The 19,444-nt window shown below is 34.4% G+C and overlaps 1 protein-coding gene across 2 annotated transcripts in view; it reads left to right on the forward strand.

The window, feature by feature from the left end:
• Positions 1–19,444, forward strand: part of TOP2B (DNA topoisomerase II beta) — a 66,775-nt gene that overhangs the window by 36,669 nt on the left and 10,662 nt on the right. For both annotated transcript variants that reach the window (XM_009239267.4, NM_001133714.1), the window contains 15 exon segments: positions 839–948; positions 1,271–1,363; positions 1,461–1,575; positions 3,311–3,432; positions 3,672–3,820; positions 4,371–4,602; positions 7,277–7,411; positions 8,035–8,235; positions 9,243–9,438; positions 9,583–9,674; positions 12,486–12,641; positions 12,785–12,868; positions 15,368–15,562; positions 18,360–18,504; positions 18,728–18,889. In XM_009239267.4, coding sequence (XP_009237542.1) covers positions 839–948; positions 1,271–1,363; positions 1,461–1,575; positions 3,311–3,432; positions 3,672–3,820; positions 4,371–4,602; positions 7,277–7,411; positions 8,035–8,235; positions 9,243–9,438; positions 9,583–9,674; positions 12,486–12,641; positions 12,785–12,868; positions 15,368–15,562; positions 18,360–18,504; positions 18,728–18,889 — 2,187 coding nt within the window.

Here is a 19,444-nt window from a genome sequence, read left to right on the forward strand (position 1 = left end):
TGGACTGTATTAAAATTGTTTATTTTTAGAGTTTTTTATTTTTATTTTTATTTGTTTTTTTTGTTGTTGTTTTTATTTTTTTTGAGATAGAGTCTTGCTCTATTGCCCAGGCTGGAGTGCAGTGGTGGCATCTCGGCTCTCTTCCTCATGCGTTTAAGTGATTCTCATGCTTCAGCCACCCAAGTAGCTGGGATTACAGGCATGTGCCACCACACCTGGCTATTTGTAGTAGGGGCGGGGTTTTGCCATGTTGGCCAGGGTGGTCTAGAAGTCCTGGCCTTAAGTGATCCTCCCACCTCAGCCTCCCAAAGTACTGGGATTACAGGCATGAGCCACCATGCTTGGCCTGAGTTTGTTTGTTTTTTTCCAAAGTCGGGATCCAAGTAAGGTCCACACATTGCATTTGCTTGATAAGTTTATTAATATGGCATTTCTCTTTTTATATTTTTTCCTTGTAATTTATTTGTTAAAGAAGTTGGGTTGTTTGTTCTGTGTAATATTCCACATTCTGGATTTTGTTAATTATATTCCTCTAGTTACATTTAATACATAGTATTTTCCTTTGCTGTTATTTTCTGTTAACTGATGGTTAAATCAGAGGCGTGATCAGATTTGGGTTACATTTGTTTGGCAAAAACATTTCATAGGTAGCGTTGTGTGCTTTCATCAGGAAGCATCTGATGTCTACTTTGTCTTTAATTGCCTATTAAGTTTGATCAGTTAGTATAGGTGTTGCCAGCTTGATCCATCTATTACAACTTTTCCACCAGCTTTTCACTTGATGGTTTTAAACAGACATTGATATTCATGACTCACTTTTATTTTTAAAATTGTGCAGGATTGGGTACTAGTACAGCTAAAGAGGCAAAGGAATATTTTGCTGATATGGAAAGGCATCGCATCTTGTTTAGATATGCTGGTCCTGAAGATGATGCTGCCATTACCTTGGTAATTAAGTTAATTTTTTAAAAGCTTTTGTTAGCCATCCCCCTACCTTCTTTTCCTTTCCTCCCAGTCCTGGTTCCCTATGATAAGTCTCTTTTGAATGCTCAAGCTAGTTAATTTTAATTTTTCCCCCAGATGATGCTGTGCTTGTATAAACTTCTTTAATTGAAAGACCTTAGTTTAAATGTGTTTTTGATTAAAATGTTGTAAAATAACCTAATTTTCCAGAAATTAAGAATTAGTTATTGGCCACTTATACATTTTAATTTTGTAATGAAATTTATTTTATTTTTAATATGCAAAATCATTACCTGGAATCTTTCAGGCATTTAGTAAGAAGAAGATTGATGACAGAAAAGAATGGTTAACAAATTTTATGGAAGACCGGAGACAGCGTAGGCTACATGGCTTACCAGAGGTTAGTCTTAAAGAGTGGTGACCTGGGGGAAGAAGGAGAGAGAGACTAGAATTCATGCAGTAATAATGATAATATTGCTATATAACTTTTCTCTTAGCAATTTTTATATGGTACTGCAACAAAGCATTTGACTTATAATGATTTCATCAACAAGGAATTGATTCTCTTCTCAAACTCAGACAATGAAAGATCTATACCATCTCTTGTTGATGGTGAGTAATGTTTATTTAAAAACCTCATTTTTATATGTTATTTACTACAGTTTAATTTCATGTACTTTAAGTCATCCTTATGATACATATTAAAATTCTTACTTGAAATCTTGTATATGAAGAACTTATTCAGAGGAATTTAAGGCCTTTTTGATTTTGTTTTTGTTACATGTTTTCATAGTGCTGAAATCTTTAATATTCCTTAATTTGAAACTTTTAAACCCTTTCTGAGTTTTTCAGGAAAATTAACTTTAAAAGTCTTAAAGCTTTTGCCCAAGTTGTCTGCAGATTTTCTAAAATAAAAAGTAAGATGGAACTTAGATAATTTCTAAAATATTTATCAGAGATTAAATTTAAAAAAACTTTTATTCCATATTACCCAAAGCCTAATGCTTTAACTTAACCTGAAAAAAATTTAGGAACTATTTCTAATTTGAAAAAAATTTAGAAACTATTTCTTGTTAGTTGAAGCAGATTTTGATCTTCTATCTAGAACTTTTTTTTTTTCTCATAACCTTTATCAAGTTTGTTGATCTTGGTATTGCTTGGCTTTTCTGGTAACAGCGGATGATTCTACCTATCCCTCAAGTTCTAGCCACAAATTGCCTTTCTTCTATGAAGCCTTCCTAGCAATTCTACTCTAACTTGGTCTTAGATACCTAAACTTCTATGCCAATTATTATGTACCTCTTATTTTACCTTTGTTCATTTTGCCTCTGGAATTAGATTACAAAATTCTTAAAGCAGTTGCCATATTTTATCATCCTCATGTTTTTACATACTCTGGGTCCAGTATGATTACAATGATAGCATATACTGAAAAGATTGTTACTGTGCTTATTGGCCTAGAGCAGGGGTGTCTAATCTTTTGGCTTCCCTGGGCCACATTGGAAGAGGAAGAATTGTCTTGGGCCACATGTAAAATACACTAACACTAACGATAGCTGATGAGCTTAAAACAAAAACAAACAAAAAACAAAAATAATCACCAAAAAAAAAACAAAACAAAACAAAACAAAAACCTCATGATGTTTTAAGAAAATTGACAAATTTGTGTTGGGCCACATGCAGCCCGCGGGCCACGGGTTGGACAAGCTTGGGCTAGAGCAAGAAGAATGGTAAGGGAACAGAGTGATTTGCTCACATTGTTTCATGCAATCCTTATGATAACTATATTAGGAAAGTAATTATTTCTATTACTTGGATGAGGATACAGACTTACTAGTTATTTGCTTAGTCACATGGTAAATGGCCAAGTTGAGAAGAATATACAGATTAGTGAGATTCTAAATCCTTTATTCTTCACTACCACAATAAACCGCTTTTTATAAGGGTTTTCCTGATGTGGGATACTTAGAATAGATTTCAGGCTCCTTGATGGCATGCTGGCAATTTAGTTTGCTACAAATGGCGTTTTGGTTGTTTGAGTGTTTGGAAACTACTGTTAAAGGAGTTTGGTGCCACTAGGTGATTCTTTAAGGCCAGAATGTTGTCTTTCAGTTGGCAGTTCACTTTTGGAGTAGATGGAGATGGCATAAAACATCTTAGTATATACCTGCAGATGGCTTTCTGGGAAAAAAAACAAACGTGTTAGTATGTACTCACTTTGTTACAGAATCTCAAGTAACAATTTTACTGGTATTCTTGAAAAGCAAATTGTATCTTTGCTTTATTCCCCTGAATTGTTACAACTATATCTTGAAGTAACATTTTAAAAGAGCTCTTTTAAAAATAGGCTTTAAACCTGGCCAGCGGAAAGTTTTATTTACCTGTTTCAAGAGGAATGATAAACGTGAAGTAAAAGTTGCCCAGTTGGCTGGCTCTGTTGCTGAGATGTCGGCTTATCATCATGGAGAAGTAAGCATTAAGATTGGAATCAATTGAGAACTGTAATTATTGTCTTGAAGAATGATAATTATGCATAGTATTTTTCCTTTAGTAAAGTCTTTGGAAATGTAAAAGAATTAAGAGAAGAATATAAAGATTAGTGAGATTCTAAAGCCTTTATTCTTCACTTGGATTTTAATTCAAGTTCGGGAGTAATTATAGAAAATTTAGAATATTAATGTTATGTTCTGCCTTCTTCTGTTGTGTAGCAAGCATTGATGATGACTATTGTGAATTTGGCTCAGAACTTTGTGGGAAGTAACAACATTAACTTGCTTCAGCCTATTGGTCAGTTTGGAACTCGGCTTCATGGTGGCAAAGATGCTGCAAGTCCTCGTTATATTTTCACAATGTTAAGGTAAATATTTGCTGATATAATGGTATAAAGTTTGATTTGATTTGGAACCAACTAACTAAATGTTTGATGGAATTATAGCTGTGGAGAGATGTGATTGTCTGGTTATTCTACTTAGAAGGTGAATATTCCAAGTTATTTGACCACAAATAGAATGAAGTCTATTGACCTTAATTTTTATGAATTGTTGGTGAAATCAGTCCTAGTGAATTAAGGATGTTTTTCTCACCAACTTTACTCTTTAGGCTGAAGATGGGTTATGTACTTTATTTAGAGTAATAGGAAATTCTTAAAAAGTTATCAATATTAAATCAGGTAGGTAAGTACATAAGTAAAATAGGACTGTTTTATTCTGGGCTTGTAACTGAGAGAAAGATGCATTTGAATAATACAGTTAGGCAAATTTTATTGTTAAGCAGATGTAGTCAAAATTATTAAAAATGCATTCTCTTTAAAAGATTTGTTTTTGCAGTGTGAAGTTTTTAATTATGTATAAAGTTTTCTTTCCCAAAGCCGTCACATTTTTTCATTTGCTTCTTTTTGTTTTCATTAGCTCTTTAGCAAGGCTACTTTTTCCTGCTGTGGATGACAACCTCCTTAAGTTCCTTTATGATGATAATCAACGTGTAGAGCCTGAGTGGTATATTCCTATAATTCCCATGGTTTTAATAAATGGTGCTGAGGGCATTGGTACTGGATGGGCTTGTAAACTACCCAACTATGATGCTAGGGAAATTGTGAACAATGTCAGACGAATGCTAGATGGCCTGGATCCTCATCCCATGGTAATTATTTGGAACTTATTGTTTATTTAACAAATGATAATGTGTAAACTACAAAGTCCAGTCATTTTAGAAAAGTAATGGAACACTTATTTTAGAACATACTGTAGACCATAAAGACCTAATTAGGGTATAATTTGATATGTGCCTACAGTAAAAAGTATGAACTTTGGAATGAGTTTTGGAGGTAAGTTTCATGGGGAGAAACTGTTTATTTAAATTTAGAAACACCTCATATTCCAGGTTTTCAAACCTCTAAACCATATATTAATAGAAAACAATCCTTTTCTGATAAAATTATGTGTAACCTTGTTTCTGTTCTCAAACTACCACTTATTAGTTTGTAAGGATGCTTAATAAAAACACATTGTATTCATTAGTGTACCATTTGTAAAAAGACAAAAAACAAACTAGCTTGTATATATTTTAATATATCCTCAAGGCTGGGCGTGGTGGCTCACACCTGTAATCCCAGCACTTTGGGAGGCCGACGCATGTGGATCACCTGAGGTCAAGAGTTCGAGACCAGACTGACCAACATGGAGAAACCCCGTCTCTACTAAATATACAAAAAAAATTAGGTGTTACTCGAGCTCACGCCTGTAATCCCAGCACTTTGGAGGCCGAGGTGGGTGGATCACCTGAGGTCAGGAGTTCTAGGCCAGCCTGGCCAAACCAGGTGGAACCCTGTCTCTACTGAAAATACAAAAATTAGCCGGGCGTGCTGGAGGGCACCTGTAATCCCAGCTACTTGGGAGGCTGAGGCAGGAGAATCGCTTGAACCCAGGAGGTGGAGGTTGCAGTGAGCCGAGATTGCGCCACTGTACTCCAGCCTGGGGAACAGAATGAGACTCCGTCTCCAAAAAAAAAAAAAAAAAAAATCCCCATTTTTTTTTTTTTTTTAATGTTTGTTCTTTTCTTGTATCATTCACTCTGCTCAGACCTCCTCCAAGAAAAATGTCCTTCCTTCCTCCCCATGATTTAAAATTACCTGGAGAAAAGTGTATTTTTATTACCAAAATGATAATGCTTATTGTAGAAAATATAGATAAGCAAAGAGGAAAAAAATCCATAAACCCACAATATAGAGACAATATTTTGATGTATTTTTCCAAGTTTTATTTCATTTTTGTATTTTAAAATGAAAGTTATTCTTTAGCAATAAGACATATGTGCTTTTTCTCTTAAATACTTTAAAGTACTTTAAAATATTTCTAACATAAGCATCAAATTTTTAATGATAGTGTTTTACTGAAATGGTTTTGGATTTTTTAATGGATTTTAGATTATTAAGATAGTGTATTTGATCAATACATGGTTCCTATGTGCCTATGATGTGTATGAAACTGTGCTAAGTGGTGAGATAAAGAGCTATGGTTTTTGTCTTTGAAAAGTTAAACAGTTGTCAAGACAAGACATCGAAGCATCAAGGCTTGAAGTTTAACAGTGACAAACGATATTGATAGTTGCTTGGTATGCCAGAAGAAATGTCCTATGCTATATGCTCAATTTTTTTTTTTTTTGAGACAGAGTCTCACTCTGTCACCCAGGCTGTAGTACAGTCGTGCGATCTTGGGTCACTGCAACCTCTGTCTCCCAGGTTCAAGCGATTCTGCTGCCTCAGCCTCCTGAGTAGATGGGGCCACAGGTGTGCGCCACCACGCCCGTCTAATTTTTGTATTTTTAGTAGAGACGGGGTTTCACTGTGTTGGCCGAGCTGGTCTCAAACTCCTGGCCTCAAGTGATCCGCCTGCTTTGGCCTCCCAAAGTGCTGGGATTACAGGCATGAGCCACTGTGCCCGGCCTATATACTCAATTTCTTAATGATAATAATGAATAAGAATTTTAGAATAGGCCAGGTGCAGTGACTCTTGTCTGTAATCCCAGCACTTTGGGAGGCTGAGCTGGGCAGGTCACTAGCTCAGGAGTTCAAGACCAGCCTGGGCAACATGGCAAAACCCTGTCTCTACGAAAATACAAAAATTAGCTGGATATGGTGGCACGCACCTGTAACCCCAGCTACTCGGGAGGCTGAGGTGGGAGGATTGCTTGAGCCCAGGTGGTTGAGGCTGCAGTGAGCTGATATCGCGCCACTGCACTCCAGCCTGGGTGACAAAGTGGAGACCCTGTCTCAAAACAAACAAAAACTTAGAAGAGGGAGAGAGGACTTGTAATTCAGTTGGGAAGGATGAGTAAGATTTATGTAGATGAATGATGAATGGAATGGGGTTGGGCCTGAATGTGTGTCAGGACTTGTGGATAGAGTGAAAGTGAGAATATTCAAAACAGTCAAAACAAAATATGGGAGAAGAGTAGCGGTTTTGTAAGACAAATCATTAGAGAAAAAATTGAAAGCCAGATTGGGTCCAGACTATGGAATGCTTTCAATGTAAGGCCCAAGGAGTTTGAATTTAAAGGATATTGATCTAGGGGAGAAGCAGGTGTAGGGGAAGTAGGCTGAAAGAAAGTACTGTTTTAGGAAGACTAGGAAAGATGATACTAACATTTTGAGATTGGAGGATGTTCAGGTTGTATTAACAGAAGCTATGCATTCAAGCTCAACTGATCAGTTGGAAAGGGACAGTTGAGGATGAGAAATTCTGTTTCAGTTGTGTTAATCTGTCATGGTACTGGTACTCAAGAGAGAAGTCAATGCTATTTACCTTTTTGTCTACAGCTTCCAAACTACAAAAACTTTAAAGGCACGATTCAAGAACTTGGTCAAAACCAGTATGCAGTCAGTGGTGAAATATTTGTAGTGGACAGAAACACAGTAGAAATTACAGAGCTTCCAGTTAGAACTTGGACACAGGTCAGTGTAAATATGTGATCTGCCTGAGGGAAGGGCAGTGTATTAAGCAATTTTTTCTGGTAAGGATGATTCCACCATTGTTGGTCCTAAGCGTGCGTAGTGTTAAAAAATTCCTGTACCTTCTTTTACCCTTCAGTTGAATTTGTGCTTTGAATATTTAAATAGTATTTATATCTAAGTAGCGTAGTATGACTTATGTTAGATAAGGCTTTTATAGACTATTATCTTTGTATTTATCTTAAAATGAAAGGAGTAGAATATGACAGTGTTTTTAATTCTTGTAAATATGGTCAGTAAATTCATGTCAGTATCAGCTTTACAAATCTAAAAGCATGCATGTCATCTCTTGTCAGTTCTAGTTGATGTCATCCTTTTCATAGTCAGCCTTTATCTTGCCCTTTAGAGTATGAGTGGGTCAGCACCATTACTTCTCATGTCTTTTCCCACCACTGAGATCCCTATATATTGCCTTCTATACTGATTGGATAGGAGATGATAGAGATCGAGGTTTCCTTTTTAATTCCCCATGAGAGTTGAGAATTTTCAAAAGACTGTATGACTTGTAGTATGAGAACATGAGAGTGTGTCATGAAAAGAATCACTAATTTTTAAATCTTTTATAGGTATATAAAGAACAGGTTTTAGAACCTATGCTAAATGGAACAGACAAAACACCAGCGTTAATTTCTGATTATAAAGAATATCATACTGACACAACTGTGAAATTTGTGGTGAAAATGACTGAAGAGAAACTAGCACAAGCAGAAGCTGCTGGACTGCATAAAGTTTTTAAACTTCAAACTACTCTTACTTGTAATTCCATGGTAATTTATTAGATTTACTGTTAATTTAATCTTTCTTGCATGGTATAAGTCGGATTATTATAATTGGTTTCATGATGGGAGTGGCTATAGTAAGCCTGAAGGCATTTTTTTTTTTTTTTTTTAAATCCTGCAGATTTGCTGAAGATTCTAGGGGCACATTTCTTCTAGTATTGTCCACTACCCTTACTCTCAACTCTGTGTTTATGCATCTGGGCTTGAATACACAGGATACACACATCTTAACACACATTGACTAAACGTTATGAGAGTGGTTATTGCAGGGCCTTTGTGTACTTTATGGCCATCTCTATTAGCATTTTAACTGTAGAGTACTCAACTCTAATCTGCTTTATTAAACTTGCACATTTATCTTTATTTGTACAACTGGGGAGGAAGGTAGAAACTAAGTGGGTGATTCAAGTTCGATTCCAAATTAGCTTTTAGATCTAAAAAGGTAAAAAAAGTTCAGCAGTAGTACAGTGGCTGAGAAAAAGTGCCATAATCCGCTGAGAAAGGCTGATGGAAGAAAGAAAAAGGATAGAGAGGAGTTTGGGTGACTGGATTATAGCACAAGTAGATATAAAAGAGAGAGAGAAAGGGGACAAATGTGAATACACAGAATATATGGGGGAGGAAAAACTTTAACATTTTTAAACTTAGCAATAGAATATGTATGTTTTCAGTTTGGGGAAAAATCATTTTTGTAGGTGGTTTTATGGCTACTTTAAGAGCCCTTTTTTTAAGGCCTATTTTTGTCTTTCAAAATTATTCCTAAATACTTTTGTTGTTGTGAGAATTGAATTTATCGGCTTGTAGTCACCAAAGAAATATTTACAGAAATGTGCTTAATAGTCTTAGTTCTGTTTAATGGTTTTTAGGGGTAGTCTGTGTTCACACACATGCATTATGGTTATATATTATGGTTATTTTAAATATTGTAGATGTTATATAAGTTAAAATACCAGTACAGATCTATATGATCTGCAAAATATATGTGTTTCGCTTAGGTACTCTTTGATCATATGGGATGTCTGAAGAAATATGAAACTGTGCAAGACATTCTGAAAGAATTCTTCGATTTACGATTAAGTTATTACGGTTTACGTAAGGAGTGGCTTGTGGGAATGTTGGGAGCAGAATCTACAAAGCTTAACAATCAAGCCCGTTTCATTTTAGAGAAGATACAAGGGAAAATTACTATAGGTAAGATACAACCTTTAAAAATTTGAACATTAGTTAAAATGGAAAAAAAACTTTATTAATAGAAGACATTTTTATCAGTAGAATATAAGCAAATACAAATTGAATCTCTTATCTTGATCCTAACTTTATTTTTCCCTCACATAGAGAATAGGTCAAAGAAAGATTTGATTCAAATGTTAGTCCAGAGAGGTTATGAATCTGACCCAGTGAAAGCCTGGAAAGAAGCACAAGAAAAGGTAATCATTTGCAGAAAAAGACATTCAGAGAAGCTTTTAAAAGGAACTTCCAAAACAAACAAAAATTCAACCCCTAAATTTTAAATTTAGTACTACTAAAGGTGCTGAGTTGTCTGTTTAAAGTCTTCTGTTTATCCACAGAATAGATACAGTACAGGAATTTATAGTACACACCCACCACAAAGCACTTGGCCAGTGTGATTCAACCAGAGCCTGGAGAAATGACTCCAGGTGTGAGAAGGTAGCTCAGTCTCCTTGACCTTTTTTCCTGAGTCTGCCATTGAAAGGTGTTGTGGTGGTGGTTTTTGTGAGGTACATGTGTATTATCTGGGAATCAGACTGGTCACACCCAGAATCAGCCTATGTTCACAGTATGGCATCCAGTCACCACTCACTTGATCTGGTTTTGGTTAATACTGGGAAGACAAGAGACAAAATGTTAATTATTATGGACAGTATTTATCAAACACCAAGCTCTGCCTCATGCTTAGATTTTTAGCCAGAGATTTAAACCCTGGAACTTCAGATTAAAAGTCTGATGTTTTATTAAGTAAGTTGCCCATTGCAGATCACAAAATAGTAATAATAGTTAAATGAATGGGATATTGAAACTTCGAGATTCCCCTCAATTAGCTTTTTGATGTTTTGTATAACTAAAAGAAAAATTTAAACAACAGTACAGCATTGTGATTGAGAACAGAAATTTATTACAGAAGGGGAAGAAAAGTTGAATGATTAATTTTTTGGATATTAGATTATTTTGTGCATATATGAGTCTGATAACATTAACATCTTTAAAACATAGTTATAATTATGTGACATAACTTGAACCTTTAAACTTCCCTGTACTTGAGTTCTCAATCATAATGTTTTTATATTTTTTATCAAACTACATTAAAATATTGCTTTTGTTTACATTTTTCAGTTTGAAGTCAATAAAAGCCATATATCAAAGTGAGTAAAATTAGACTAAGTTATATAGAATAGCAATTACATATTAAGATAATAGGCTTATTCATTATTTGAAGAAAATTCGGTAGGACAAGATGGGCGCATTCAGAATTAAGATGATAGAAGCCCTTTGTTTTCCTCTTAATGTGTTTTATTGAACCCCAAATTATGGTTTCTACAACACTTGCCCTTCTGTATCACCGTTGGTTTAAACTATATGTTTTTTTTAAAAAAAGTAACTAGTAAGCTGGTGAATTTTTAATGCTTAGTCTTAAAAGATAAAGATTTCTACAGTGTCAGAATGTCCTTCTGGTGAAAGTAGAATTTATGCATAAAGCCTAGCTTGATTTCAGTTATTGCATTACCACCATCAGAATTTTTTCAGCATCTTGGCCATGTGTACATTTTGGAGAGTTCAGGTAACAAAAGGAACTGCTCTTACAAGAGTGTCCTATTATACAGAGTTGGAGAAAAGAGAATTATAAAGTAGCTAATTAGAAGATTAAAGTTTTTTATAAAGCATAATGGAATTTTGTCATTCAAACTTGCAAAGTTTATTTTTTTTTAACTTCTGGAAGTGTTCTTAGTCATATTTCTGTTAACAGTGATAGATACACATATTCATAGAACACTTCTTAACGATACTTTGGGTGTAGTCAAAACCTAGATCTAATAGACTAGACCCACTAAATGTGGGTCTAAACAGGATTTTGTTGCATCCTAGTGATATTTTTATAGTTGTCTAACAACCTGAATACTCCATAGAAACAAGCTGTTTCATGAAGAATTTTTCAAAAGTGTAGAATTATTTGTTGTAAGTTATCTAGGTACTTATTAATCATCTATCAACTCAATAATAGCATTCTTTATTTGGCTAATGTGGCTTAATCAAATTTATAGTTTTTGTTTATATAATGAAGCATCTTGCTTTGCAATTTTAATTTTTATCTTATTTCTGAAGTACACCTAAACTGTACTTTGTGTATATACATTGTTTTGCTTACAAATTTTAGTTATAAAGCTTTTTTTTTTTTTCCTCTTTTGGTTACCAAAAGTAAACTTTTTGCTTTATGGAGTGTCATGGTTAACTCAGTCATTTTAAGTTAAACAACTTAGATAAAATTTTATTTAATGGCTATTGTTATTTTAAAAAATTTAAAGGTGATATCACCTAAAATAACTTTTATTAAATTCATTGTATTTTGAAATTTAATATTAGCACAAAATAATTTTTTTGTTGCAGCTGTTTCTATAGACAAGGGCCTGATGAATAAAATTTCAGCAAAACCCTGACGAAATTCTTACTCTAACTCACCAACTCTTAAATTCTTAAGTGGACTTTCTCTGAGTCCTGACATGAATATTCTGGCTTTAGAGAAGTTTTATTAAGAATTCACCCTCAGTGAGTGAATGTACCTTAACATATTTATTATAACTGTAAAATAATTTTCATAACTGGTATTTATTTTGTATTTCAGATTGTTCATTCACTCACCAGTATAAAAATCTGACAAGATGCAGTGTAAAACATTAATTCTACTCTATTAACTTTAAAATGTGGTATCCTCTCATTTTGTTACTTAGTACCTGAGGAAATCAGTTAATTTTTCATCAGATTCCTGGATAAATAGGGATAGTGTATACCATTCCTTCTGAAGATCTTATTGTGCGTCTTTAGAAAATTTTAAACTTTTTATAAGGAAATATATTTTTATAGGTAATCCAAAATAACCCCACCATCCTGAAGATGTAGCAGTTATAGTGTAGCACTTGTAGAATTTTAAACTAATTATTCAATAAAATTCAACATTAATTTGATACTATACAAGACTTTAATATACAGTTTGTTATTTTTTACAGGCAGCAGAAGAGGATGAAACACAAAACCAGCATGATGATAGTTCCTCCGATTCAGGAACTCCTTCAGGCCCAGATTTTAATTATATTTTAAATATGTCTCTGTGGTCTCTTACTAAAGAAAAAGTTGAAGAACTGATTAAACAGAGAGATGCAAAAGTATGAACTTTTGTGGGTTAAATAGTTTGAGACTATTTCAGTGTTATCTGTATCTTTTTCTTTTTCCAAAAATAAGTATTTTGATTTATTCTTCATACGTTTTAAAACTATTGAATGTTTAAACTGTACTTTTTTTATTGTAGGGGCGAGATGTCAATGATCTTAAAAGAAAATCTCCTTCAGATCTTTGGAAAGAAGATTTAGCAGCATTTGTTGAAGAATTGGATGTAGGTTAAGTCTCTATTAAAATTTATTTGGAAAAGTAATGTTTATGAACAAGAATGAAATTCTTTTAAGTGATCTTAAAGTTTTCTTTAACTCTGTGAAGGTTAATGTGTTTATAAGTTGAGTTAGGATTAAGCTTCTAGTTATGTGAAGTTATAAAGAACTTCTTGTATGGAGGAATTTAAATGCTATGAAACTGAAATTTAGGATAAATTAAATCTGCTTTCAATTAGTTAAAAATTTTTAACTGATTTTTAGATTAAATAATTGATTCAGTTTAATGTTTTCCTGGAAAGAGGTAGGGCTAATATATGTGTATAATTGAATGTAAGTACTTTGATTTTAGGAGTAGAATGATAGTCTCTTTATATTTATAACAGATATTTCAATATTTGATTGTTATAACATAGTTTTTTCCAAGTAGAATTCTAATTTAAAAAATAAAAAAAGTAGAGATAAGATGTAAAAAGCACACCTTTTCTAAAATTGCCCACTTAAAATATTAGAATTAATGGTAGCATTATGAATATCTGATTTTTGAGTAGCAAAATGTAAAATACCATTTATTACTCATATTACTTTTTTTTTTAAAGTTGCTTTATTGATTTATTGTCTACGTGCTCTACTTTTACCTCAATGGTCTAAGTCAGAATTAGAACTCTTAAGAACAAGTGTGGTAAATTAGCTGCCTAAAATAATTTAGAATTTTTTAGTGCTATTTTTCTAGGCTCCCTCAATGATCTTTCAGGTGCTGCAATGTGAGTCTTCCTTGTTTTGTGCTTTCCGTATATTGATCATTAATTAGTTTTTTTGCACATTTTTTCCTGCTGAGTTATAATTTATTTAAAAATTATTCATTAAAAATGAAGCCATCATATATTAAAAGAAAAATTATTCCTAATATTATTGATATCCTGATATTGCTTTAAATTTGATCACTAATATAGTGAAACACAGGAAACTTTTGTGGTTATGCCTGTACATTTCCTCACTATTGAAAAGTCGTCATTCAAAACAACCCTAGCAAAAAATACTCTTTCACTTTTAATTTATCATATTTTATTATTTGGCAATTAATGAAATAGGTCCAAACAACTTATTTAAATTCTGGATGTATTTATTTTTAACATTTAAAAAGATTTAGACTTAAATTTCATGTCTCTCTGTATCATTTAAAGTCTAATGATAACATTAATTGAATATCTATTGTACACTGGCACAACCTTCTATGTAATGCTTAGAGTGACCCTCACCACAACCTCAAATGAATGAGGTTATCATTAACCTGTATTATACAGATAAGGATCCTGAAGCTTGGAGAGGTTAAGTCACTTTCTTAGGAATTATATCATTATAGAATTAATCATCCTCTCAGACACCCACTTTCCTCATCTATAAAATGGGGATCACCAGATTTTTTAAATGCCTAGCACATGGTGGATGCTCTATAAATTATCTGGCTTTTTTGTTTTGTTTTATTTTGTTTTTTTGAGACAGGGTCTTGCTCTGTTACCCAGGCTGGAGTGCAGTGGCACAATCATGGCTCATTGCAGCCTCAACCACTTGGGCTCAAGCAGTCCTCCTACCTTAGCCTCCTGAGTAGCTGGGACATGTGTGCCACCACATCTGGCTAATTTTTGTATTTTTGTGTAGAGATGAGGTTTTGTTATGTTGCCTAGGCTGGTGTCAAACTCCTGGGCTCAAGTGATCCACCTACCTCAGCCTCACAAAGTGCTGGGATTACAGGTGTGAGCCACTGCAACTGGTCTCTGTTATTTCCTGAGGATACATAACTAGTAAGTGGAAGTGCAGTTGAAATCTAGAACTATCTGATTTCAAAGCTTGGGTAATTTCTATTAAATTGTTGTGCTACAAAGATCTTTTAAAAAAATCTCTAAAATGTCATTTTTTCCTTGTGCCTTTCAAAGCCTATTTTAAGGAATAATTCTGGTAAATGCAAAATCTAGGATATTAATCATGATTATGTCCTAATTTATCATTACATAGACCCGCCTATGTTCAATCTAACTATATTGGCACTTTTAACTTCTCATACTTTCTGACTTTAATTTACATTTAGGAGGTTTTTTTCATATTTTCTATTACGACTAAAGCAATAGAAAAAAATAGCTTCATACTTACTAGCAGAACTGCCTTTGTATATGATTTGCTAGGATTTTGATGATACTAGGTTATCAGAGGTCTTGATTCCATAATATATCATGGGATCCGAGAATTGGCAGAGACTTCTTAGGTCATTTAGTCACTATTGCCCCCCTCATATTACAAATAGGAAACTAGTTAGATGAATTGGGATTACAATCCAGGTCTTCTGATTTAGAATTCTTTATTTTTTTTCCATTATTTAATCTTGAATTAGATAAGTTAAAAGGAAAGCTTTATTCTTTACTGAGTGAATAACATTTGTTTCAATATTTAATGAAGTAGTGATTATCTTTTCTAAGAAGTTATGTTCCTTCTGCCTTATAATTATACTTTAGAAAGTGGAATCTCAAGAACGAGAAGATATTCTGGCTGGAATGTCTGGAAAAGCAATTAAAGGTAAAGTTGGCAAACCTAAGGTGAAGAAACTCCAGTTGGAAGAGACAATGCCCTCACCTTATGGCAGAAGAATAATTCCTGAAATTACAGCTATGAAGGCAGATGCCAGCAAAAAGTTGCTGAAGAAGAAGAAGGTATGACATACCTCTTGTCATTGATAGACTCCTATAATGAAATATATGTATAATTTAAAAAATTTTAATGCGTGTTTAAATCATGCTTTGTTTTATTCAAAATATATTTCAATGGTAATAGGAAATCCTTCTATGACAGCAGTTGATCTATAGAAGGAAAACATATTGGTAAAGGATCACATATTGTAAAGAGCTACTTAATTCAGCTTTTAAAGTGAGAAATAGAAACACTCCACTCAGCTGCCTTCTAAGTTAAAATCTTGGAAGCCGGCCAGGCGTAATCCCAGCACTTTGGGAGGCCGAGGTGGGCAGATCACGAGGTCAGGAGATCGAGACCATCCTGGCAAACATGGTGAAACCCCGTCTCTACTAAAAAATACAAAGAATTATCTGGGCGTGGTGGCGGGCGCCTGTATCACAGCTACTTGGGAGGCTGGGGCAGGAGAATGGTGCGAACCTGGGAGGCGGAGCTTGCAGTGAGCCGAGTTTGCGCCACTGCACTCCAGCCTGGTTGACAGAGTGAGACTCCGTCTCAAAAAAAATAAATAAATAAAAATAAAAATCTTGGAAGCCAAAACAAAACAAAACAAAAACCTCCAAAAACCCAACCATAAGTATATCAACTTTAAAGGATAAACTTTAGTTCTATATCATAATCCATTAAAGAAGACTTAGAGTGGGAAAGGGTCTGTTTGGCTTACAAAGTACTCTGTCATCTTTTACTATTTACTTGTTTTTGTCCTTAAACTACTAAGCACATCCTATGTCATTGGCACTGATAGGTGCTATTGAGGATTTAAAAAAAAAAATGGCATTGACCTAACCTCAAGCAGGTTGACCAGAGTTAGCGAGAAGAAGGAAACATCAGAAAAAATGTTCAGAGCTGAGGAAACAGGGTGCATGTTGGTCTTAAAGAGGCTAATGTTTTTGGACAGGTTGATTTTTACAATCCAGAAAGTATACATTTAGATGTGTCCAACAAGTAGGTGGGAATATAGCCTCATTCTTACTAGAGCTTGGAAAATGAGCCTAAAGAGCTAGAGTTAGAGATTGGAGAGTTCTCTGTGCAGAGCTAATATTTGAAGCGTAGGTGAATTTTGACACCAGAGTAGGCTTTCTCTTCTGTTCTGATAAACTCAGGTCTCTACTACTTTCCTCTTACTTGGCTCCCCACGGCACACAGCTTCATTTACCCAGACACTCTTGCCTGTCTCCTTCGGAAAATGGTTTCTTTTCAGTTGGCATTTGTCAGATTCATTTCTCAGCACTCTTTTCTCTACCTTATATGGTCCCCTCAAGTAACCTCATCTGTGCCCAGAGCTTATTCCATTCACACTGATGGCCCCTAAATCTATGTTCCTAAGCTATAATGCTTTCAGGAGTGCCAAGCTCATAGCCACTTGAATGCTTGAAGCCCATCAAACTCAGCATGTCTGAAACTGGACTCATTATCCTGATTTCAGAATCTGTTCTTTGCCTTCGCCCAGTTAATGACACTATCAGCCATCACTGATATAAGCCAAAAACCTGGGAGTTTTGTCATTTAATCAGTAACTAAGGCCTATTGACTGCCTACTAAGTAATTCCAAAATCCACCCCCTTATCTTGGTCCCCATTTGACATTGCCTTAGAATTTTGTGTTTTCTCTGAGATACTTCAAAGTGGTCCTCTTTACTCTCTCAGTTTCTAGTCATTTAATCATGATTTCTCCCCTTTTCTACTTCATTCCTTTAAGTTCTATATTTTACTACTAGAATGAAAATTCTAAAAAGTCAGTCTGATTGTTATGCTTAAAAATCTTCAGTGACTCCCCACTGACTATGCACAAATTCTTGGTATACAGTGTTAGCACCTGTATGCCTCTGTGTGTTTCTCCTCCTGGCTACTTTCTTCTCACTTTTCCTTGAGTTCTAGCAGAATATTTCCTATGTTTAAAAACCTAATTCTTTAAACATTTAATTCCTGTTAGATGGCTTTGTGCCTTCTGCCTGGGATGCCCTTCCCTCCTTAATTCCCACCTGGCAAACTTATGTGATTCCTTTAGAACTCAGTCAGAAAAGGTACTTCTCCATGGAGACTTTTTTGACCCTGCCTTGAGCAGAGTTTCTCACTTCTCCCCTTGGGCCATGGCTGTACCAGCCTCTATATTTGTTAATTGTATTGTAATGACTCATCATTGTTGTGTGCCTCTGTGTTTTTTGTTTTTGTTTTTGTTTTTTTTACCCCATGGTCTTAGGGTTAGGGTCTACCTTACAGTGCCTAGCAGTGCAAGACACATGTTACTTATTTTCCTTCAATAATTTGAAGATTTTTTTTTTTTTTTTTTTTTTGAGACAGTTTCGCTCTTGTTTCCCAGGCCAGAGGCTCGCTGCAATCTCCGCCTCTCAGGTTCAAGCAATTCTCCTGCCTCAGCCTCCTGAGTAGCTGGGGTTACAGGATTTTTTAATAGTATATAAAGGCCTGCCTGAGCTATAGGAACTTATTTTGCAGGTACCTTTTAGCTAGTGGTCTGGAAATCCCTCTGATAATCAAAAGCTGTCTTCTTAGTTTTTATGGTTGCTTCTAAGTAGCTGTCATTTCACAGAATGTACTGGAAAATTAGAGTTATATGCAATATTATTTACTATCGATAAGTGAAGTAAAACATGGTCTGATCAAAGTCAGCTGTTAGGACCTCATCAGAATCACTGTTTTTAAATTTACCTGATTTGAAGGAGCTATCTGTTGATTGAAACTATCTCTAAAATATGTGATGTTTTTATTTTTACTCGTGGCTTGATTTTCTTTTATTATGTAGGGTGATCTTGATACTGCAGCAGTAAAAGTGGAATTTGATGAAGAATTCAGTGGAGCGCCAGTAGAAGGTGCAGGAGAAGAGGCATTGACTCCATCAGCTCCTATGAATAAAGGCCCCAAACCCAAAAGGGAGAAGAAGGAGCCTGGTGAGAAATGATTATAGTTTTGTGTGTGTGTGAGAGAAAAAATATATGTATAGAGTATTACTAGATTCTTTTGATTCTGCTCTTTTTCTGGTAGTTGAAATAATGCCTTCAATTTTCATAAACGTTTATTTTATAATGAACTTTTCATTATAACAATTTTATTTTTACTAATGACATTTCTATAAATATGGATACATACCTTATTGCTATTCTTTTGCTTTAGGTACCAGAGTGAGAAAAACACCTACATCATCTGGTAAACCTAGTGCAAAGAAAGTGAAGAAACGGAATCCTTGGTCAGATGATGAATCCAAGTCAGAAAGTGATTTGGAAGAAACAGAACCTGTGGTTATTCCAAGAGATTCTTTGCTTAGGAGAGCAGCAGGTATTGTAACACATTTAATATTACTGTATATTATAGTTTAACCTGTATGTTGGTATTGTTAGTATTATCAGTGTTGTTTAAGTACTAAGCCATTAGTATTTCAGAAGTTAAAGTTAGAAAAAAGGAAAAAATTGCCTTATAGATTGGTCTTTCTAGCAAAGTTGGACATAAATTTCTCTAAAGTGAATCATGTTTCTTTACTGATTTTTATCATAAAGTTTGGTTTATATTCCTTCCACAGTTTTAAGATGTTTGGGAAAAAATGTACCTTGCCACAATACCAGCAATGATAGATCTATTAATATTAGAAGTGCTTTGTGGTTTTGTTTTTGTTTGGTTTCCTACTCCTTATATCATGAAAAATTTCCTCCTGCTTTAAAAGTCTGAGTACATAGTTCTCTTTTAGATAATGATAGTTGTATGGGTGAACTGCAGAATCCCATTTTGCTATTATAATAATATAGTACTTATAAGAATATAATTTGATCCTTCCTGAATTTTCATTAAGGAGAAGTGTTGAAGTTATTAACATCTAGTGAGTTCTCTATTTTGTAC

The sequence above is a fragment of the Pongo abelii genome, chromosome 2 (genome assembly GCF_028885655.2).
Source record: "Pongo abelii isolate AG06213 chromosome 2, NHGRI_mPonAbe1-v2.0_pri, whole genome shotgun sequence".
Taxonomy (NCBI): Eukaryota; Metazoa; Chordata; class Mammalia; order Primates; family Hominidae; genus Pongo; species Pongo abelii.